Source organism: Melanotaenia boesemani, chromosome 19 (genome assembly GCF_017639745.1).
Source record: "Melanotaenia boesemani isolate fMelBoe1 chromosome 19, fMelBoe1.pri, whole genome shotgun sequence".
NCBI lineage: Eukaryota > Metazoa > Chordata > Actinopteri > Atheriniformes > Melanotaeniidae > Melanotaenia > Melanotaenia boesemani.
The window spans coordinates 9,911,871-9,935,279 of NC_055700.1; the positions used below are offsets into that span (position 1 = coordinate 9,911,871).

The window sequence follows — 23,409 nt, forward strand, 5'->3', positions numbered from 1 at the left end:
AACAAACAGGATATCCGGTTCACCCTTTCACGTCAAAGACGCAAGAGCGCCAGTCTGGTGTCTCATCAAGATTGTCAACCAACAGACATTTTTAATTAAAATAGAACTGTCTGTAAACACTCTAGAGGAATGTAAAATGTGGCCTTTTTAAAACAAAAAACATAATGTGCCCTGACATTGACAAATTTATTTATTTAGAGTAAAAATTGCATGTCTACCCTAGTAGCCCTTTGCACAATGAGAATTAGGCTGATTATAGTCAATGTAAAAACATATAATTAGAAAATCAAGAAATACTATTAATAACTAATATTTATCAAATAACTAGTCAAGGACTGAATCTTGCATAAAAGTATAAATACATACAAAAACAGTTCCTGGAATAGGAAAGGTGATTCTCCATTATTCTGAAAGATAGATGTCATAACCGGAAGTTCCTGTCTTGTCTTTTTTAATCGAGCTCAAATGCTGCATTCAAATGCCATTGATAAAATTATTATTCAGAAACACATAATCGAAGAAACGATTTAGTAAGTTGTGTAGGCTACATTTGTTTTTTCCATTGTTCACACAAGCTGTTGTTGAGAGATTTTTTGGGTAACTCTGCAATAAGAAAATAAAGATCTCACAAAAATGTACAAATACTGGCAAAACTACTCGGCCAGAAGCCAGATTTATTTGACAAACCACGCTTTAATTGTTCTGGTTCTAAGGCCAGTAAAAACTATTGTTAATTTGATTATCTGACATATTCAAGAAATTTCTATTAATTTATGGTGCTTTGTCTTATTTTTAATAATATTTTCGTGGTCTCCGAAACTTTTGGCAGAGGTTATCTTCTGATTTTTTCAGTGTGGGGAGGGGCATTAATCTAAAATCTATAAGCTGATTGGATTTTTAGAAGTATTGTGTTTCCTCCTTTCCTCTCATTCTATTGGCCGAACAAATAAAACCCCCTTTACTGCTTCTACAATTGGCTGGTGTCCCTGTCGGTATTCTTGCGTTCACAAAATACGGACGGCCCTGATTTAAAATGTACTGGTGCTGCTTTCAGTGACGGTGACATAGGAATGTCCTTCTCTGACGTCTTGGATGCTGAGGGTATCTACCTTGGTGAGGGATTATGTTATTAGTTGTGCGTTCGGTGAGCTTTACACTGATCCGCTGCTGACGCCTATGAGGTGTCATTTCAAAGCTCCACAGTCAATGTCCGACTGAACGTGTGATGCTGTGATGTGAACTGACAAGTCGTGCTGGTCTAAGCTAGCTAAATGAGCTAGCTTACGTTAGCATGCTTGGCTATGTGGTCTGTTTGTTGGTGCTGATTTTGGCCTGTTTTTAACCTGGCTTTTAAAGACAAAGCTAAGACTTGATATGAATTTTACATAAAAGTTCCAAGAAATTATGGCAAGGTTGATTCTTGTCATCTGCCTCCCTGCTAAGCTAACAGCCTTAGCTTTCTTTTCTCTTCACATTCAATTCCATCTCAGGTAGCTGATTCTGTATCATCTGATTTTTGCCCCTTTTGGTTTAAGTGGGACACGATTATGCTATATTTACAAGTGTCTAGTTGTAGACAGTTATGCTTGAAAGACAGAGAACAGGCGAACTTGCTTGTCTCGTATAAGCCGCACCTGCTGTTTTACAAATGGTGTTGGTGCTAGGCAGTCTGGTCCTCTGTCTTATCAGCAGTGTGGACAGAGGGTAGGTATTTGGCTGCATGTCAAATGACTGTGCTGTTTAACAGTTAATGAGAGGTTGATTTCCGCAGGTTGAACCCATACAGGACAGTTCTTTATATTTATTTTCACAGTTGTCTAGAAGTGAAGAACAGTCCCAGTGAGTGGGTATGGAAAAATCTCGTGGAGGGTGGGAGAAAAAAATAGAAAAAAAAGCAAATTTTTTCTGGCACTTTGATTCATGAGGACATGGAGGTCACTTTAATGTCAGCTCAAAGCAATGATTGTTACGCTGTCCAAAAACATTTAATTAAAACGTGTTTGAATACCTGCAGTGCTAAAGTTTCAGTGTGAAGTCTTGGGCCACCGCTTATTTTGCAGGGGTTTATTGAATCATGAGCAACCACCACTTCACAAGATTTGTAACTATTTTTTTGTCCAGTTCCTAACCCTATCATTCAGAGACTATTTTAAACGAATTATCTAAACTCTGTTCTGTATAAACATAACACTGTTTCATCCTTTGAGTTTTGCTTGTTTTGTTTCCTTGAACAGTTCATGGGTCAGTATAAAGTGGCTTAACAAACGAATAAATCCCTGAACATGGTCAGATACAAGGGCTGGACAGGAAATGAGTTTTAGAAAAAACAACCAATGTTCAAAAGCTCAGTTTTGTAAGACGTCCACTTTAAAAGATTACCAAAAAGTTAGCTTCCTTGGATTTAAAATATAAAGAAATAATGTGCTGCTCAAAACTGCAGCACAGTTATCATGCATGGCTCAAGACTATCTCTGGGATCATTTCAGCCATTCTGAACTACTGTAATTCTCCTATAACATTGATTCACTCTAAAAGCCAAACACCAGTCTCATTGCAATATGAATCAAGATTATGTTTAAAGCCACGTATTTTTATAGTTTTTCTATATTTTCAAATTATATTGTGGCAGCTGGACTGACCAGCTTCATTTGTAAGATAAGTGTGGAGCAGCTGCTGTAGAGTAGTATCACTGCTGCATTTAAATAATTTTAAATACTTTTGTCTTATCTGTCGCAGGGTCCTGTGTTAAGTCCAAGGCCAAGAGTGGATGTCAGCAAAAGGTTTATCAGCAAGCCGTATATTGGCTGATCTGAGAGCAGAGAGGAAATTTCATTTGCAGTGAATGTGAGGGAGGTTTGCAGAGCTCTGGCCTGGAGGCTTTTTGATTCTTGAGATGTCACTGAAACGAGCAGACGGGATGTCCATTGCCCAGGCTTTAGCCATGACTGTAGCAGAGATACCTGTCTTTCTCTATTCCACATTTGGGCAGGTAAGAACTATTATTTGTAATGAAATGGCTACAATCAGTCATGTGTAGATGCCTTTTCAATCATGCAATCATGGATCAAATTTGATATAATCATCACTGACCCCTTTTCTGCTTCCAGTCCATATTTTCTCAGCTAAAGCTTTCCCCAAGCCTGAAGAAGGTGCTATTTGCTACAGCACTCGGTAGTGTTGCACTGGCTCTCACCGCTCATCAGCTCAAAAGGCGAGGCAGAAAGAGGAAGCAGTTAACACAATCAAAGGAGGGCCAGAAAACAGTAGGAATACCTGAGGCGCTCTTGAAGACGGGAAGACCTTCAACACTGAAGAAAGGTGTGCATTACTGAAAGCTGCTACTGTTGAAATTAGTACTTGAATTCGTGGTTTGAAGTGTCTTTTAGTAATTTTTTCTTTTTCGTTGTAGGTCCACTCAGTGGTCGACAGATCATGAGCCCCAGCTCTCGGAGCAATGACACCATGAGTGGAATTTCCTCCCTGGCTCCCAGTAAACACTCGAGTTCCTCACACAGCCTGGCCTCTGTTAGTTTCATCCTTTCGTTACAATTGCATGCCTTTTCATTTTCAAACATACTCTCATATTATATCTTGTGTGTGTGTGTGTGTGTGTGTGTGTGTGTGTGTGTGTGTTTCTGGCATAGACACGAGTCCCAAGCTCCCCAAATCAGTCTGCTAATCCCTCTACCCCCTGGGAGACAGAGCCTGTGGTTGAAGAGGTTGGGACAATAGAGGATGCCAATGCAGAAAATCTGTATTTAATAGGTAAGTTCTTACAGTTACCTGTGTTTTTGTGGTAATGCATGATTCTAGGGTCTCAAAAAAACATCTTTACTTTTCTGAAGTACTAAACTGAAAATAGCAGATTGTTCAGAAAGGTTGGAAAGTCATCCTAAGAAATGCAAACTGGATGCAGTAGTGACTGTTAGCTGTGTAGAGTAGTTTTGACCCTGAAACTAAAATGCCCGTGTTCATTTAATTCCTACAGTAATTATGGCTTTAGTGCTCTAACTAATAAGCCCTTGTATGGATTTCTTACACTGAACAGAACAACTTGTAAGACCCACTAACTTTTAGTTACAGACATTGAGTTAAATGAGACTGAAGTAAAACAATAAAAACGGAAAACATTGGCACCAGCCTCTGCTGTTTTTCACTGTTTACGCTCTTTTTTTCTGGCAAATTTTGTGGCATCACGTAAAACACTCTGCATAAAAGGGGAAAATGCTTATTTGTCAGGTCATAATTATTTGGGGTGTTTATTAGAAGAGGTTAACAAACTGTAATGTTAAAAGATAAAATACCCTATTATTTCTTCCTCAAACTACATTTCTATGGAATCTCTTTTTGCCTTCTACTTGAAACTCCCATCTTGTAAAGCATCTCATCTGAAAGTCCCAGTCCTCTCTAATTGTTCCATAATAAAGTACAAAACAGCTGATTTTTTTTTTTTTTTTTTTTACCAATCTAGCCAATAAGCAGGCAATATTCAAATATTCACCACATCATTGTTATTAAGTATAGGAATTAAAAATGGACTGCAACCAAAGTAAATATGGCTGTCTTCTGAAGGAAAGAATGCCTCCCTTTTATTGTGAGCTTTGGGTAACTTGGCACATATTTCACTTGCATAATTAAGATCTATAATACACTAAAGGTAAGAGAAACTCCCCAAAAGTATGTGTTACTCTTAAAAGAATCCATATAGCTGCATTTTTTTACCTAAAAAAAGTAACTTTTATCTTAACATTTAGATTTTTCCACCACAAAATTATAATTTCCCTGCAAGTACTTGTAAAGTATTTAAATTGTATTTCCCTTTTCCTTTTCTTTCAGGAATGGAGCTGTTTGAGGAAGCGCTACGAAAATGGGAACAAGCTCTGAATATTCGTCATCACACATACTCGACCTCCAGTAACAACAGCCTTGCTCTGCAAGGGGCAGCGTGTGGAGATTCCCCCACAGTAAATATCAAACCATCACCACCAGTTAACCATGCCATGGTTGGATTATTTCAGAATCAATACCTGACCCGGACTACTGTATAATGTTGTTGGATTTCACCCACTTTACCTGCGCTGTGTTTGGTTTGAGTTTAGTATTAGTTCTGTGATCATGAGCCTAAACAATTTATAACATGATATAAAAGTAATTTATTTTGCCTTTTACATACAATTTCCCTTTGGTTTCAGGGCGAAGTTCGTAATAAAGTATTTGCTGAGAAGTTAGAGACACTACTGCACAGGGCGTACCATCTACAAGAGGATTTTGGCAGCACTATCCCGACAGACAGTGTATTGGCAGACTTTGGTACGAGTCAACTTAAACTTGTATGTCTTTAAAAGACTCCGGTCAGGGATAAGAATGTGAATTTTTCATTGAAGTTATCAAGAGCAAATACAAACAGTGACTTAATGACATTGACAACATTGATAAGGGTTGAAGAGTTTAGTTCTCCATCAGAACATATAGTTTGTGTTTTTCCTTTGCCAGAGAGTGAAGGAACACTTATCTTGCCTCAAGTGGAGAGTTTCCACAGACTGCAAGATGATGACGCGACTACTGTTACCTCTGATGACTCCTTTTTCTCAGCTGCAGAGGTGAGGTTCTCTCCTCTGCTCCTGTAAAGACTGAGAGACAATTATAGCAGTCATTCGTATCAAGCGCATGTACACGACTGAGTTTTGATAACCTTGAAATGCGTTCACATCTGCTGCTTTTCCATATATAGTATGCCTGCACTGGTACACTGAGGTATGTGTGTTTTTATATGTGCAGCTGCTTGATAACATGACTCTTGAAGAGGTCTATCAGCCAATGAAGCCAGCAGCTCTCTATGAAGAAGCCCTGTCTCTTGTCCAGGAGGGTAGAGTGAACTATAGGTCCTTGAGGTAATTTTGACACTGATTTCCATTTAAATATTTGCAAACTAAATGTAAAATGCCTTTTTATTTATTGTTGTGTTGAATGAGTATGTATCGGGGTAAAGTAGTGGCATGTAGTAACAAATCCACAGAGAATTATAATCCATCTGTGTTTTCTAGCTTAGGACAGAGGGCAGCTTAAACGGCTTGTTTAGCTGCAGCTGACAAATGCAGGTATCCACTGCCCGGAGAAAACAGAGGAGCATTTTTGCAACGAAAGAGCCAGACATATTTTTCAGGAATTAGCTGAGATCAAAAACAAATCTGAAAATGTGAACATTGTATTTTTGTTTGCCAGCTGGGCAGAAACTTCTCTCCCAATGAATGCTAATGTTAATCAGTGATTGTTCCTAATCTACAATTTAAATTTATTACTGTTCCTGTTTGTAATTGTAATAAAGGATATATTCTGCTGCCACCTAGTGGTAAAAAAAATAAATAAACAAACTGGTGCTTCTTCCAGTGGTCAGTTCTCAAGATAAAACTAATTAGTTTCATACTTGTTTTCTCCCTTTACCAGGACTGAATTACTTGAATGTTATGGTGACCAAGACTTCCTTGCCAAGCTTCACTGTGTGAGACAAGCATTCCAGGTCTGTTCCAGCTCACACGACTTTCCTGTAGATCATTCTTTTATGATTAACCCTTCAAAGCCATTTTAAATTATTTGAAATTTGCACTCTGTATTGTAACTTCAGATTTTTCTCCTTCTCCTCCCACTGCTGGACTAACATTCTGTAAGGTGCAACTCAGTATAAACAAATGTCATCACCACATACCTGGCAAGTGCTCAAAAGCTCTACAGAAAAGCTTGTTTTGGCAGTCTGTCAGGTTATAAACAAGCCCGAACTGCTTTTGCTTTAGCAGATTTTGTAGTTCTTCCAACATGACCTCTGAAGCAGGTGGAATAACCGCTTTAGTCTAATGTTCACTCCAGGAGGAAATCTGTCTTATTCATTTATGATTATCAGGTTGCCAACTTTCAACTTTGAAAAGGTTGAAGATCGTATTTTAGATTCTGGATCTTGCAGTGATGGCTGGTGAATGGAGATGATACAAGAAAGTAAATGTTTATACTTTTTTTGGTAATTCAGGTGTAAATTAGTTATCCAGGCTGCACATGTTATCACGCTTGTAGCTACAGCCACAGTCTCTGATCCTACACAGTACATGTAATAATCATCATTAGAAGCTCATTAAAGAAGCATTCAGTTGCATTTTAGAAAACCTGACTGCCTTTGTGTTGCTTTCGGGGTTAGCACTCACAGTTTATTAGACTTTTCCTCAGCAACATCCAAACAAAAGCTGTTTCAGGACACGAATCATGATGTGCCTTAAATCTTTAAAAGAAAAGTATGATGCTGTGAGTCTTTGTCTCTACAGCTTTGATTATCTCATGTTATCCCTCAGGCTCTGATAAGCTGTTTATTTCTGAATTTAAAGTTAACTGTCACATCACATCTGGACAATGGCACAGCTGCAGTTAAAGGCTGCAGTTGAAGATGATGTGGTGTCATGTTATCTATTGAGCTGACTATGGTTTTGATGTATGTCAAAGACTACACTTTATAAAAAAAACACTGTAGAAATCAATAAAAGTATTATAGAAAGTGTTATGTATGAAAAGGTAATACTTTTCTTTGTCCAGGTCCTGTTGTTAGATGAAACTCACCGCACATTTTTTATGGAGACTGGGAAGCAGATGATAACAGGACTAATGGTTAAAGCAAACAAGGTAAAACTAACATTTAGGTCCTGCTGTTAATGGATAAACGTAGCAAAGTTCTGGTGTCACGCTTTTATTTAACCAAATTATTACTTTTAGGGTCCCAAAGCCTTCCTGGAGAGCTATGAAGACATGCTGCTTTACACTCAGAGAGAGGAAACATGGCCCGTCACTAAGATGGAGCTGGAAGGACGAGGGGTGAGTGGTCTTTTCATTCAAATCATGTCATCAAATGCTCCTTTTGTTTTGTTTTTGCCTGCAACTGTCACCATAGCTGCATCTAGGTGTGTTTGTCAGACCTATCTTGTGCTGCTGTGAGTGTTTATGTTTTCAATCTAACCTGCTTATTCCCATGAGACCTGTTTGTATTCAGTCACGTGATCGGGAACAGGCTAAGCCAACCTCTTGTTATATTTCCTTTTTGAAGGGAAAACATTTCTCATCCTAGTTGCCTTTTTGTATAAAATCAAATAAATTTCTATGTTGACATCCACTGATCACGAAGTTGTGATTATGGATGTGTGCAGTAGGCATAAATATGACAAGTTAATCAAGTCAGTAGTCATGGGAGATGTTTTGTTTTTCTAGTTGCCTTTATTTGCATACTGCTACATGTCTTGATGTATTGCCACCACAAATTGTTGATCAGTGGTATGGTGTGAAAGCTTTTGTAGGATCTGTACTAACAAGTTCTTCTGTGCATTCGCTCTGAAAAGCCTCCATTGCTCTCAACATTATCCTGCAGGTGGTCTGTATGAACTTTTTTGACATAGTGTTGGACTTCATTCTGATGGATGCTTTTGAAGACCTGGAGAGCCCTCCGTCCTCTGTGGTAGCTGTGTTAAGGAATCGCTGGCTCTCTGACAGCTTTAAAGAGACGGTTAGTTATACACCTGCACACACACACACACACCATCAATATACAATTACAACAATTTCTCTATTAACAGAGTTGTGTTTCCATGCTAGGCTCTGGCTACTGCCTGCTGGTCTGTCTTGAAAGCCAAAAGGCGGCTTCTTATGGTGAGTTTGAGCCAGTTTAGAAGTTCACTGCTTCTTACTGTTTTTTATTTCTCTTTCATTTAAAGAATGAATGCTTATTTCATGTGCTCTCCCAAAGGTTCCTGATGGATTTATCTCACACTTCTACGCCATATCAGAACATGTGAGCCCAGTCTTAGCTTTTGGGTTTTTGGGACCCAGGCAGCATCTGAGTGAAGTTTGCACAATTTTCAAGGTGAGAGCCTAAACACATTCGGAAAGTAAGTTTGTGAAAAGATATGATTTAAAGGGACAGTTTGCAGATTTGATGACAAGTAATTTAATAACAGCTTACATACTATTCTTAAATAAAAATGTGTGTTCTTGACAGAAAACTTTGATAAATTCTGAAACTGTACATTAAATACTTTTTCATTCAGAATAATTTTGTCTGTGTTCAGTATAATGTTTTGCAATATAAGCTACAAATATTCAGAAGATCCCATGAACTTAAAGGGTATTTTCACATGTATAAAATGTGTTACATAAGCTTATGGTTTGGTAAGTTGGTATGGGAGGACCCAGTTTACTTGCTTATTAAAGTAGTTCTATACAGTCTTAATTACTCTACAACTACCATGCTGCCTTTATAAAAAGGAAGATTTAGTGGAAACTAAGAAAATAGCACCAGTCATGTAGTTAGGTTTATCTCCACTTGATTTTAAGGAGTATTCTGAGATGCAATGTAGGATGTGTTTGGGATGTGATTCAGATTAGAGGCAACAAAGCAGGATATTGGCGCCTCTGCCACTAGAACTTTAGATATTTTTTTCTCTTAAGTTCATGTTTGTATTGACAGAAATTTAATATTCACACTATGTGTTATTAATGTAGACACACCTAAACATACAAGCCATTGTGTTTACATTATTTTAAAGTGACTTTTTCAAAATATTCCACCACATTGTGCTACTAAGTAGACCAGAATGGATAAAAACAAACCAAACACAGGCTGTCAGTCATTGTAGTTTCCCCTACATATTTGGAAGGAGGGGGTGAGGCAAAGTTGTAAGTCTGTAAAAGTTCTTTACTAATTTCTTCAAAGCAGAGTGCTTTGCAAACTCCCATTTCGAACTGTATTAGCATAAACACACCCCAGCTGGTAATGCTGCAGCCTTTATTCTTAGGTTTAAAGTCTCCAAATCCATCACCATATATTTATAGACTTCACATGCATCTACTCCAAAGCAACAGGAAACATAATGTAAGTAGTTTTTATAGGTGTATTAGTAATAATAGTTAGTAGCAATTATGGCAAATATTTTTACATAAAAAAATAGGGATGTACTGTTATACAATCATTTATATTATTTCTCTCATTTCACCTGCAGCAACAAATCGTGCAGTACCTTAAGGATATGTTTGATCATGACAAGGTCCGCTTCACCACTGCTCAGTGCTTGGCTGAGGACATCCTGAAACTTTCCCATCGCAGGAGTGAGATCTTATTGGGTTATCTGGGAATCGATAGCATTTTGGACCTCAATGGTGCCCTGCCCAGAGACACAGAAGGCTCCTCAGTGACCAGCTAGGGTCGCTAAGGGCTGACAATTTGGAACAGAAGGAATTGCAACCCAACACTTAATCCCTCTTTCCATTAATATTGGACGGAATCCTGCTTCTGTGATACACCGAGAACCAGCATTATTCATTAATCTGCCCTCATTAAACCAAACTACTGTAACAGGATATATTTCACCATATCTGAAGTGTCACTACTCCTTGTTCTAATCAGGGAGACCATTTGGATCGCATGATTCAACTTCTTCCTGTGTTGCTGCGCTGTTGCGTATCCAGAAAGCCGGCTATAACCACAGACATGTAAGGACTTGTTTCTGCCTTGTTGGGTGACATGAATACTTGTTAAAAACACAGCTGACAAACACACTTCCCACACATGAGGACTGCGCCGTCTGCATAAATACTCCACATGGACCAAATCTCCTCTGAGAGCTGTGTTCATCACCAGTGGGATGGAGCTTAATATCATAATCTTCACTTGTATGTGAAAAGAGAATGAGTCGGTATTGTGTGCTTCTACATTTTATATTAAAAATGGAAGGATATTTGTGAAAACCATGACATTTCATTAGAACCTTGGTCATCCAAAGACTATAAATGCAGTTGTTTTGTTGTTTTCCTTGTCCTTAAACCCATTTAATTTCCAGGTTATCACTTCAGTTCAATTGAGCAGGCTGACGGGTGACATATCTAGACGTGTGTTTGTAATATTGGTCTAGAAAGCAAACAAAAATAGAGGTTGATCTATCCTGAAAGGCATCTTTTTTTTCTTAAAATTACAATATTCTCTGATTGACATAGAATGTTAATCACAATTTAAAATATGTTACAGAAAGCAGATGGTGTGACACTTTGGTTTACTTTTGGGGAGTAATATGAGACTTAAAATCATTATCAATTGGATTTGCTTATCAAATTTCATAAACAGCAGGTTAAATTAGCTTTAATTACTTTCAGATATAGTCTTAAAGTGTACAACTAAAGACGTTTTAAATCAGATTATGAATGAATGGAAGCAAAGGTATCCAAACACAAATAGTGTCACAAAGTCTGTTTTCAATGTTGCATTTTGAACAATACCACCTCATTTTTTGTAGTCTTCTTTTTGTTTGCCTGTTCATTCACTCACATGGCTTTCTGGAATGATACAATCACCAATCTCTATTTTTCCTCTAGCAATTGGACCCTCAGGCTATTGGTCTTGCTTTTTACTCTGTTTGAAAACATATTGTCCATTACTTCTGTGGTGAAAGCGTTGTGTGTCTCTAAGATTACCTCCTAATCCGCCCAGCAGTTTTAAAAAGATGACGTGACCTGTAAATGAAACAGTGCCATCTGGTAGTCTTATCCAGGTTATTCAGGATTTCATAACGATATGCAGTGAAGAACAGGGCATTGTACAGTTGAGCTGTAACTTAAATAAGTGCACTGATTATAACCTCTTAGCGCTCTCCATGTGATTTCTTGGAGCACAGAGACTTTGAAGGGGCACCGAGATGCCAAGTTACTGTGAAGTTTCTTCTGCAGTCCAATAGAAAGCACCACTGCTCAGTTAGGTGTGGTGTCTAGTTTGTTTAAGAAACTATGCTGTACTAAATTATTTTCATTAAATATGATTTTAAATAAAATATTTATTATAGATGACATTGGAAGCACAGTATAGATGCTCATGGCTACCAGTGTGTGTAGAAGGCTCATTTAACTTTTTTTAATATATCAGTAATTTATCATAAAAAGATTAACAGCTTTATGATCATTACCTTCATAGGCATGTGTTTTGTGGCACTGATAATCCAAATCATGCTGACCTCAGAAATATGTTTTTACCTAGCTGAGTTGTACTGGCTGTGTGGAAACATCAGTATTGTTGGCTTAGCTGAAGCTGCAAATGGAGCATTTACAGAAAATGACTTGGCTCTTTGTTTTAATCGGTGTGCAGCTTTGTGTTTTAAGCATTTTGCACTTTAGCAGAAAAATGTGGGAATGTCTGTCCAGTCTATTTAATCATAGTTTCAGACTTCAAGGGGTGTTTTCAGAGACGGGGCTTAAGGCTAGTCCCAGACTAAAATGCCTGTTATAGCTGACTTGACTCAGTCCCTTGCAAAGACTTGGCTTAAATACGTCCCAGTTTTATCTCATTCTAGATTAAACTATACCAGTTGCAAGAGTGATGATTAGACTCCAAAGTCTCAGACTATTTAAAATGCCCTTAAAACAAGATTAAATTTAAATCAGCTGATTTAACTAGTACAGATTAAAGCCTAGTCCTGGTTTACTCTAAACCCTGTCTCTGAAACTCGCCCCAGATGTACAAACCATTAAATTATTTATGACCTCACACAACAGATTTATTATTAATTAGACAAATGAATATTGTACAGTGAAGAAATTATATTTCCCAGAAAACCATACTATAGAAATAGTAAATTATTTCTGTGATCATAAGGTTTTGTTGAAGTGTCCATCTTTAAATTATTTAGTTTCTCCACATTTAGCGTGTGTGGTCTGATCCCTGATGAGCTGCTTTTAAAAAACATGTTCTCCTGTCATTTAATGATATTGTAGAGTATCAATAACATATAATGGAGGTAAACAGTTAAGGGGGAAAAAAGCTTCCATTAGTCGTAGAGGATTCTGCTTTTCTGTGGTCTCAGAGTTTGCATGTTAACTGTAGGTTTTCTGCATCAGTGCAACATGTAGACACAGGCCAAGCCTGAGTTGTCGTGCATTTTTAAAAATTACCAATTAGAAATAAGCTAAAGAAAATATTTAGAAAGTTGACATTAGAAAGCTTAAATTTAAGCATGAACTCTTACTTGGTGCATAATTTGAATAATTTTAGAGTTTTATGAGGATTTCAGGTGGCCAAAATGTGTGTTTTTTTTTTCACAAATGTACATTACAAGTGTCCTACCCATGCCTTTAGTCTTTTCTAATGTGATACTGCGACAACAGCACAATCTGTAAATTGATTTACATTATCCATATTAAATGTTATTTTTGGTTATTAAAACCCTGTTTGTTCTGCTTTATCCTTACTGATGATTTCCCGTTAAATTTCCGGTTCCAGCAGGAATCAGACTTCATTATGCTCATAATAATTTGGCCACACAGTGAAATTAATATGTTAATACTTAATCTGCAAACTAATTAGGAGAGTAGAAAGATGATCGTCCAGCAGATGGCAGAGACAATACAGTGTTTTAGTGTTAAACTAAAATAACATGCACACTGATACAGTCTTTGAAACACCACATTACACGGTAGCTTTGATTCTACATTTAGACTTTGCAGTTTGTCTTTGTTATTTTTGATCCACACAATTTCCAAAATTCTTATGTGGATTTCCATGTCATTCCACTTCCAGAAGCTAAATTTTAAGAATCCATATAGGCCCTTTATATTGTTAGACATTTGTCTCATAAAATCCTATTTGTAAAAACAAAATAATAAAAATAAGCTATAGTGTATAAATGTAAATAGAAAATGATTCAAAGATCTAATAGAAAAAGGAAAAAAAAACTATAGCAATTATAATTATAAGAAATTTGTTCAAACAGAAAGCCAGTCGGACTGCTTGCTGTGAGCACTCTATTACACTCTTTATTTTCTTGTATCCATTTCTTTTTTTTTTTTTTTTGTATATTTTTGTTTTTGCAGGTTGCAGCTTGTGGCACTAAAACAACTTTCTGTTCCCACAGCTGGGCATGGGTTGCCACATTCACCTTTAGGTGAAATGTCAGTTTAAGAGCAGTTGCATCTGTTAAAAAAAAAAAAAAAAACTTGGAACTTCTCTCACCTAAGCTACCATGCATCAGGGCAATAACATGACTAGGTATAAAAAATCAATTTAAAAAGAGGTGTGTATCAGCCTATGGAAGACATGTGAATTTGCTTTCTGAACAATTAATTTAAGGATTTAATTTCTCCACAATTCTTAGAAAAATCCTCATCTGATAGGAAAAAACAGGAATTGACACAATTCTCTACTGGAAATCATTGCATGTGCTTAGACAAAAATTTAATTATTCTCCGGACCTGAGCTCATTTAATATGAGCTGAAGCAAAGCAGATAAAGGATCATTATGGGTTCGTATTTAGTGATAATGAACTTGCATAATAGCACGCTAATCTAACATTGTAACTACAGCCAACATAATAGACGTCTGTATCTTTGCAAGCTCAAACGCTGCACCTTACCACAGCATCATGCAGCAGTTTGCATAACTGTTTTTGCATGCTGAGGTAAATTAAGCATGAAATCAGGCCTATGGGGGGAGCACACCTCATAGCGTAATTTATTTTGCCAAACAAGTTGAGCAATTTTCTTTTTAGGTGTTTCAATGCGATGAAATAAACTTTCACCTAATTCAGATGTTTTAAACATTACTGCTCTATCAAAGTTTTATTCTTCAAGTTCTTGAAAAAATTATTTTATCACACTTTCCTTGGAAAATGTGTATCAGATTCAGACTGTCAGTGCTGATGTTACAGTTAGTTCATACTGTCTCTGCTGCATCAGATAATCTTTAGTCCAATGCCTCTGATACATTTGGAAGGTTGTACACAATTCAATAATGGATACATAGCTAGCCATCATGTCTGTGCTCTTATAATTTTGTTTTTTCTTTTACTATTTTATTCATGGAAGCTTGCATTCTTTGTTGTTTAGCTTTGGTACACAGGGAATTTTAGTCATTCTGCTTTGTATTTGAAGAGGTTCTCACATTTGTGCATCATGTTACACTAAGCTCATGTCTGACTATGTGAAATGTAAGAAGCCTTTATGTCTGATTTATGTATCTATTCTATCTCTCCCTCTGTGCAACTATCAGGTGACTTCTTTTGTATCCACTGGTTTATGTTGTATTTATCTTGAGGTCATTAACAGATAAACAACTTACAGTCTGTATTAAAAATGAACACTGTATCACTGGAATATAAGATGTTATTTTCCCTGCATAAAAAGTCACCATTTGGAGTGTGAGTGTGTTATTCATTACACAGGGTAAGGTGCTTCCAATCTTTCTATCCATTTTCTTATTCCAGTTCAGGGTCAAGGGGGCTGGAGTCTAGAGTCTATCCCAGCAGTTACCCTAGACAGGTCCACTCCATCATTCTGTTTTTTTTTTTTTTTTTTTTTTTTTTTGTTGTTGTTGTTTTAAGTCTAGTTAAAGAGACGTTTTGTGGTTCCCAGGTTTGTTAAGAGGATTTAGTTTGTGTTGTAAAACTGTCATACGGGTGTTTCCACCATTGCGTTCCACAAAATGGCTTTATCTTTTAATGCAAACTGTGCTTTTAATGCACATTTATATAATAAAAAATGTGAAACTGTTAGTCTCAATCTAAAACCAAATTATTTCATCAGGACGAATTGCTGATTTGGGTGATTAGTAATTTGGCAATCTAGACTCCCATTGATAAACCTTATTTAGTAATGGCATGTACACATAGCATCTTTTTATCTTTAATTTCTATTTATAATGGGTTGTATTAACTGTTTTAATACGGACTGGCGGACTTTTGTGTTTTTTCTTCATTCAATAATTCTTGTCTATGGACTAAAAAGCTCCTCTGCAGAGAGCGGCTGGGATTGGACGGCTCCTCCGCTGCCGGGACCCGTTTGAACACACAGCTCCCTTCACCATTGGTGGGACACGTGTCTGGGGCGTTCCACTGAGGCTGCCCCGGTTGTGTCCGGGTAAGATGGCGTTGGAAGAGCAGTGCTCGGCACCACCTCAATGGCGGGCCATATCAGTGACACACGTAGAGTTTCCCGAGGGTACGTAAACTCAACATTGTTGTCTACTTACTGAAGTTCTAACGATCACCCGCCGCTTTTTAATTTTCGAGCAGTGTGTATGTTTTGTTGTTAGTGAATGGACACGGCCGTCAGTGCCTGTCAAATTGTGAGCCTATGCTAAACCCTAAGCTCAACGGTCAATGCAAAATTGTGAGACAGCTCCGCATGCGCAGTTCGCGACAATGTTCACAATGAAGGCTAGCTAGCCTGCTAGGTGTCTTTAATATTGACTTTGTTATTTACTCCACGGAATTTACGAATATGTAATATCCTATATAAATATTTGACTAAATTCAAACATTCTAAAACCCAAGATATTTATAGCTGTCTGAAAGTAATTAGATATTTCCATATATATCATTGTATTCAGCTAACGTACTCCAAGTCTAACTAGCATGAATCACATTACACTGAGTTGTCTCACTATCAAACATTAAATAATGTGTATTGGTTTGACGATGACTTCGATATTCTACCATACCAGCTCCATGCCGGTACTCTTAGTATTAAAATATGCAAACCATTCGGGTTCACAGGGAGTCTCCCACCAGCGCTAAGATGACTTATTTGCGTGTCTTAACATCAGTACTGTGACACTGTTCTAGGTGATCTGACGGGAGAGGTGCTGGCCTATATCAGTCTTCTACCCGTCGCTATTCTTGTGGGTTTTGTCACACTCATTGTGTTTAAACGGGAACTGCACACGGTAAGTGGTGCTCATATTATTGTGTTGTACAGAATTGTGCTCTCATAAAGTGCATCACATTTTAAATGTTCTGTAAAATATTTTAAATGTCTCATGTACAATAAGCAGTTCAGATGTGTGTGAAGGCTCATGTGTTTGCATCTTTTTGTTTGTAAACAGATTTCTTTCTTCGGTGGAGTTCTCCTGAATGAAGGAGTGAACTGGCTGCTGAAGCACATTCTCCGAGAGCCGCGCCCTTGTGCAGGTGAGGGGAGGAACAGATTGTTGACTCTTGTAGGGTTGGGAAACTTCACAACAACATGATAGATGTAATACTCTTCTGATCCCAGTGAAGCATCACTACTCTGGCTTTCTTTATTTATATCTCACTGGATTGCCTTGTGATCAGAAGCTGACATTTCTGTATGCTTCAAATTACATAAAAATAGAAAAAAAAAGCATTTTCACTTCTACTCTTGAAGGAGTGTTGCTTTGTTAGTGATAAAACTTACAATGGATACACAAAGCTGCAGATTATTAGCAAATCATTGAAATTAGTAGGGGAATAAACAACACATTTGCTACATTTGAACTGCGTTATAGTGAGTAATTTTGGAAGAAGCCACTGTTTAGTCACAAAAACATTAGTGTCTATCCATAAATATATAGATCTCTCTACAAATGGGTTCTGTCTCTTCCTGGCATTGATATTTATGCTATATTTAACTGTGTTTATTAATAAAGTGTCTCTGAATTCAAGTAAAATTACTTTAGATAAACTTCATATTGTGTATGAATGTTTGAGGCTCTGTTGTCTTTCTGCAGGAGCTCACACAACCCTGTATTCAGAATATGGGATGCCTTCCAACCATTCCCAGCTTATCTGGTTCTTTGTTGTTTACTTCTTTCTCTTCCTTTATTTAAGGTGAGTTTGTTCTGTCTTGTAGTTTTTTGAGGTGTATGGGTAAAAAGATGGAGCCTTGAGACTGGTATAACTGTTAGCTCATTAAAGTTTCATGTGCACTAAGTTAGATAACAACTTCCTGATTATATGAGTTTTATTTGTTGTTGTCACTTGTCCATTCACCTTTACATTAGATAGATGTTGTGGTGTGAACTCTGCTGATTTCTTTCAGAATGCATCAAACGAACAATGCTCGATGTCTGGACCTGCTCTGGAGACACATACTGTCCATTATCCTTTTGGGCACGGCCTTGTCAGTTTCATTCAGCAGGTAAGTTTCTGAGCCCTGTTAAATCTGATGTTAATATATGCAATGAATGCAGGTATTAAAATAAATGTATTTCTTAGAAAAGTGGTTTAAAAAAATGGAGGTTCTGAGGGTGAACATTGACCATCCAGAAGTTGTCTAAGCTTAAGTTTGGACTCATCCAGTATGTAAATATACCCATGTTGATTATTGATCATAGAAATGACAGAGCCATACTGATGTGAAACATCATATTTTTATTTTTCTGGTTAAGAATTACAAAGTTAATCATGAGACACACTATGTACATTTTCAAACATTGCTATAGAAGCTAAAATGTAAATTTCCTTTCCACCAACAGAATTTTCCTGTTTTAAACACACCTATAGTTAATTCTTCCTTAGTACGTTAATGCTGATGCACTTAGTTTAGGAGTTGTAGGACTTTTAATATTGACATTTATTGACCCATATGTCATTCTCAGGGTCTACCTACTGTATCACACTTGGAGCCAGGTTTTCTATGGGGGAGTGGCAGGCAGTACGATTGCTATAATCTGGTTCTTTTTCACACAAGAGGTGCTGACACCATTATTCCCCAAAATAGCAGCATGGTAAGTAGCTCTTTCATTTCACTGATTCCTTTTGGTATCACAGTGGAGGACCACTCATCCTCACCCTGAATAAGTTGATGAAAATCATTCATTATGTTTTTGCTAATGTTCTGTCCTTTTTCTTTGCTTTTTACTCTGAATAGGCCAATATCAGAATACTTCCTGGTGCGGGACACAAGCCTGATTCCCAACATTTTATGGTTTGAGTATACAGTGACCAGATCAGAGGCAAGGTAAGAGGGCATCATGCTGTATAATTCATAATAGCACATCTACACTGTTATGGCTTGGAGCATCTGCCAAAAAGCTGGATTCAGGTTTAAGCTTGGGAATCTTTTTTTAAGGATGGCAATAGTGGTTTGTTTCTTACTGGAGCATATATAAAAGCATGTTGTACTGACCAGAGGGCTCTTAATGGAAAATGGTGATAGTGCTGTGGAGCTTAGTGTGTGGATAATGAAGGTATTTTCACTCAATATGTTTTGACACTAAAATAAAGGAATAACTGTTAAGCAATATCTGAGTTTTAAAAGGCATGTTGACATGTTACTCTGACTGAAATCATTCCAAACTAAGCTTCTCTCAACGGGACTAACACTCAGTTAATACAGTTTGGGATTAAATGGCTCGTTAACTAGATTAGGTGTAAAAACAACAAGGATATATTTGCATGTCTAAATTCCCCAATAAAGATTCGGTTTCTTTCTTCTGGCCACACTTTGTGACTGAAAAGTGGTTCATTTAGACTGTCAGCTCACAGTCACTTAAAGTCACATGATTTTTTTATAACCATGGAGTCATCTCACAAATGACAGTTCACGTCTCTGCAGTGATTTCAGCTATTCCTACGTGTATGATGATCTACAGCGAGTTAGGAGCTGCAGACTGTGTTTTCTCACAGTTTTCTCACGTCATGGACATACTAATGTGAATCACGACACATGCATGTATACTTGTCCAGTAAACTAGTAAGAAAGAGCTCTGTTTGTGGCTGGACTCAACTGTGCAGGCTATATGCATACTGAGTAAACTGGCTACAATTTTAAAAAGAGTAAATCTGCTGGAAAAAAGGATGATTGACTCATTTGTCATTGCCATTAGACAAATATTCATTTTAGTTTTCTGCAATATTGCATTTACCATCACAAAGTTGTAAGAAAACATTGGTAAATAGCCAGAAGGCATCATTGTAGCCCTGGGACCTTCTTTATTCACAGTGGAGGGACCAGTTTATCTAAACCTGATGTGTTAAGCCATTAATATTTCTACATGTTTAATTGATAAAATCTGGCTTTATGGTTTTTATTTTTATATTTTTCCACATACTGCAAACAGGTAAAGTGTCAGGAAAAAGCTGAAAATGTTAAATAGCGTTACAAGCAATATAAAAGAGCATCAATTTAATGGCATGAATATAATTATAGTCAGTGGTAAATTAGCATTTAGCTTTCTTTTACATGTGCACACATTTGGTAAACAAGGGTTGAGCCGAAGAGTTGATGCTATTGTTACTGAGCTTCGTAAGATTGTGATAAAGTAAAAATCTAACTTGGTTGAAAGCCTGGGATGTGTTTAAGCAGGCAGAATAACCTCATGACTTTCATCCTTTGTCATTTTTTTTAATTATGTAGAGTTTAACTTTGTGACTGACTATGGAAAAAGCTTTCCAAGCTACTTAAGTTGCTTGCTGTCCTTTAACTGTATATTTAGTTTGAGCTGGTGAGCTGCGTTAACTTCCTCTGCTTTTGACTTTCCATTGCATCAACCTCAGCACTCCTAAGATGACTTACTGAATTCATGAGGGTAGTATTGCTTTACCCCAAAAGGTTCATGTGGCTTGTCTTTGTTAGCTAATTTACTCATCTCAAAGTTTAAATTTTGATGCCTGAAATGTGATTGTTGCATTTTGTTCATTTATTTCTTTAGGAACAGACAACGAAAGCTTGGAACAAAACTTCAGTGATCTGCACAGCCCTTTTTTGAAACTGAGTTTAGGACCACACACACACTCACACATTCTCATCCAAAACGCAGACAGATGCTCATTCGACAAAACACACTGGAGAACCATCTTTCGGACCGACATGGTGTAGGGCAGAAACCGTTTACAGGTGGTGAAAGAGTGCCTGGACCTGGCCTGGAGCCCACAGCCTGAGCAAGTCCGTCCACACGCCTTTCCTTCTTGTACAGCTTGCCCAAAATGCTCTTCAGTGCATGCAAGACTGTGCAAGAGGCATACTATTTAATGATAGATTAATATATATATTTTAACTATAAATGCACGCTGACAGTAACAGTTTACTGTAAGAGATTTCAGGAGTTAGAAAGGAGGCTTTGGTCAAGTTACAAACAAATTAGTGGCCGTCATTACAGCATGTATTTAGTGATTCTCCCCTCACCCCCCTTTTTTTTTTTCTTTTCCTTGAAAACTCTGATAGGTAGCTGGTAAGAATGGGTTGGGAGGGTGGGTTGGTTATGGTTTTGTTGGCAATATATGGAATTAAGCATTTTTCATTGTTATATAATAGAAAACGAACAATTTCTAAAATTGTTTTATGATGTAATAAACATGAAAATTTGCACTTTGTAAAATTTAAAGTTAAAAAAAAAAAGACTAACACTAGTTTAATGTTAAGATTCTTCTCCTTTTTTCCCCCCTTTATCGGTCTTTGCTTTGTTTCTTTGACTGTCAGTCCTAATTTTAGACTCCAGAGCTGATCTGCAAGCAGTGTAAATTCAATGTACCTTCTGTACTATTGATTATTATTATCAAGGTTGGGGTTTCTGTTCATATCCATGTTTGAGGGTTATGAGACTGAATGACAGTGTCTGGTTTGACTTATTTTTTATTGTTAAGCTCAGTTTTGACTAAGAAGGTGTTTTCTAAATGCCTCACATACAGTAGCAGCCTGGGAACATAATTCTGGGAATCAGTTTTCTTTTTTTATTCAGTTTATCTTGATTTCTGCTGTTGCAGAGAATGGTTTCCTTCTTACCTACGTTTCCGAGCTAACATTCCTTATCATTTAGTGATGAAAACATAATGACTTCTGAGGGGAAATGTTTTCTTTTTGTATTATTTTTTTTGAAGAAAGATTGAAAAACAGCCTCAGGTCAGTCGTAGCATGTGATTAGGCTTATTCCTCGCAGCCTACGGCAGCTGGTGTTAAAAGCTGCCAAATGGGGATCTGAAGCTGATTTAAAACAGTCATATCATTAGCTCCACAAAGGGAAGTAGTTCTCTTAGAAATTGATTTTTTTTTCTTCTTTTTTCATGTGTAACCTATATCAGGCTGAATAAAAATGTGTTTATGTACAAAAGATGGTCCCAGTGTAATATTTTAAAACATAATGGCATCTTTTTTAGTATCTTAAAAGCACCATTTTAGCTTGTTGCTGAATGGTAAAATGGTTTCAAAAGTGGCTGAACTGTTTATATAGTGCCTCAGTGTGTTTGTGTAAATAAGGAATCAGATGTAAAAAATTTATATAAAGCAAAGACATTGTTTTCTTGTAGGAATTTTAGGAAGAAAACCAGGCACTTGTAGGTTATAAAGTAGTTATAATGTACATCAGCCCTGCATGCTGATGTGCAGAAGCCCTTATTGTGTATTGAGCAACCCATATACACAGTACATGGGTTAAATGCACAAAAGCCAAAATATTAGAACGCTACAACCTGAAGGTCACTAGATAAACTGGCCGTTATATAGCCTCCATATGTGTGTAATATTAGGCTTTTTTTTCTTTTTTTTTAACCCAACTTGAGTAATTGAGACAGAGCCACATGTTCTCGATGGGATACAAGTCAGGTCTAGCCAGCCAATGGGAGTGCTTCATTACATGTGATAGATCGTTGTCCTGGATATCTTCCAAGAACTGACAGTAGGTTTGGGAGATGAGATTCAGTTCATTTTCAACCCTGGCATCCCACTCCAGTGCCCCCATTTCACCTTGCTGTTACCTTGAAATGGTGCCCCAAGTTCATTAGTGATCCAGTAGAAGTCATGTTAGCAGTGTATTTGATTTGTGCATAAACAATAGATTAAACTATCATCTTCTTGATAACTGCTGTTATTTATCATGTATATGGGTTTTCAACTCAAATAACTGAACGAAATCCCCCTTTTTTTCTTCAAGGGGTTTAAATAATCACAAGACCAGTCGTTGGAAAATTAACCAAAATATTGTTAAAGTATGCTCAATGCCACTATCGTACAGTTATTTAAAAATGATTCATTCAGGAAAAGTTGGATGCATTGCTCTGTCCTGAAAACTTGAAGTGGATATTTATCGAACATTGCCCAGTGGTTTATAGAAGATTGTTTGCTTTGTGAAACATTCTGCCTGGCAATTTAAGCTGGAGGACAATCTCAGGCTTCTTCTTTTTTCTGCCACGACGTTCGGGATAAATGAAAATGCCTCTTTAAGCTGAACTCCTTAAATGTAGTGATATTCTTATGGCATATCATACATTACATTTAGATGTCAGCTCTTGATTATAAAAGACAAAGCATTCATCCCAAGCCTGGTTCTGCCATCACTACTGTGCCACCGGACTGCGAACAAGTCTCTGCTAGAACCCCAAATGATTACAATACAGGAGGAAGATATTTTTGCTCCTGTTGCATAAAATTTCTGCTTCTGTTGAACTTTTATCCTGCCATGGGTCCTTATATGATTTACTTGCTGCCTTATTCAAATTAGTTAAAATGTCCACTTGTGGAAATGTATATTATTTCGAGTGTTTGAAGCTTATGTGGACTTGTTGACTGTGCACTGCTTTAAAGAAAATATTTCTATCATCTTCACTTGCACAGTGCCAAAGACAAATTTGCCCTATTTAAACAAGCCACTCCATTTTTGATTCCATTTTCAGGTCTCC

General features: G+C 37.2%; 2 protein-coding genes across 2 annotated transcripts; both read left to right on the forward strand.

Annotated features, from left to right (window-relative positions):
• Positions 1–1,011: 1,011 nt before the first annotated feature.
• miga2 (mitoguardin 2) lies at positions 1,012–13,225 on the forward strand. Its single transcript, XM_041969483.1, has 16 exons — positions 1,012–1,113; positions 2,737–2,989; positions 3,108–3,318; positions 3,410–3,525; positions 3,645–3,765; positions 4,837–4,964; positions 5,193–5,310; positions 5,494–5,600; positions 5,779–5,891; positions 6,445–6,517; positions 7,573–7,659; positions 7,750–7,848; positions 8,396–8,530; positions 8,620–8,673; positions 8,771–8,887; positions 10,023–13,225. The coding sequence occupies exons 2-16, from the start codon at positions 2,894–2,896 to the stop codon at positions 10,221–10,223; spliced, it is 1,776 nt and encodes a 591-aa protein (XP_041825417.1). The 5' UTR covers positions 1,012–1,113; positions 2,737–2,893; the 3' UTR covers positions 10,224–13,225.
• Positions 13,226–15,275: 2,050 nt separating this feature from the next.
• Positions 15,276–21,845, forward strand: dolpp1 (dolichyldiphosphatase 1). The gene is made up of 8 exons (XM_041969484.1): positions 15,276–15,994; positions 16,621–16,721; positions 16,881–16,965; positions 17,526–17,625; positions 17,837–17,935; positions 18,396–18,524; positions 18,668–18,757; positions 20,451–21,845. The coding sequence occupies exons 1-8, from the start codon at positions 15,919–15,921 to the stop codon at positions 20,485–20,487; spliced, it is 717 nt and encodes a 238-aa protein (XP_041825418.1). The 5' UTR covers positions 15,276–15,918; the 3' UTR covers positions 20,488–21,845.
• Positions 21,846–23,409: the final 1,564 nt, after the last annotated feature.

Excerpts from the sequence above, each read along its gene's own strand:
- miga2 (XM_041969483.1), top strand. The coding sequence starts at position 2,894 with ATGTCACTGAAACGAGCAGACGGGATGTCCATTGCCCAGGCTTTAGCC. Across the intron at positions 3,766-4,836 it reads AGAAAATCTGTATTTAATAG|GAATGGAGCTGTTTGAGGAA; the intron begins GTAAGTTCTTAC and ends CTTTTCTTTCAG. Across the intron at positions 8,888-10,022 it reads AAGTTTGCACAATTTTCAAG|CAACAAATCGTGCAGTACCT; the intron begins GTGAGAGCCTAA and ends TTTCACCTGCAG.
- dolpp1 (XM_041969484.1), top strand. The coding sequence starts at position 15,919 with ATGGCGTTGGAAGAGCAGTGCTCGGCACCACCTCAATGGCGGGCCATA. Across the intron at positions 16,966-17,525 it reads AGAGCCGCGCCCTTGTGCAG|GAGCTCACACAACCCTGTAT; the intron begins GTGAGGGGAGGA and ends GTCTTTCTGCAG. Across the intron at positions 17,626-17,836 it reads TTTCTCTTCCTTTATTTAAG|AATGCATCAAACGAACAATG; the intron begins GTGAGTTTGTTC and ends GATTTCTTTCAG.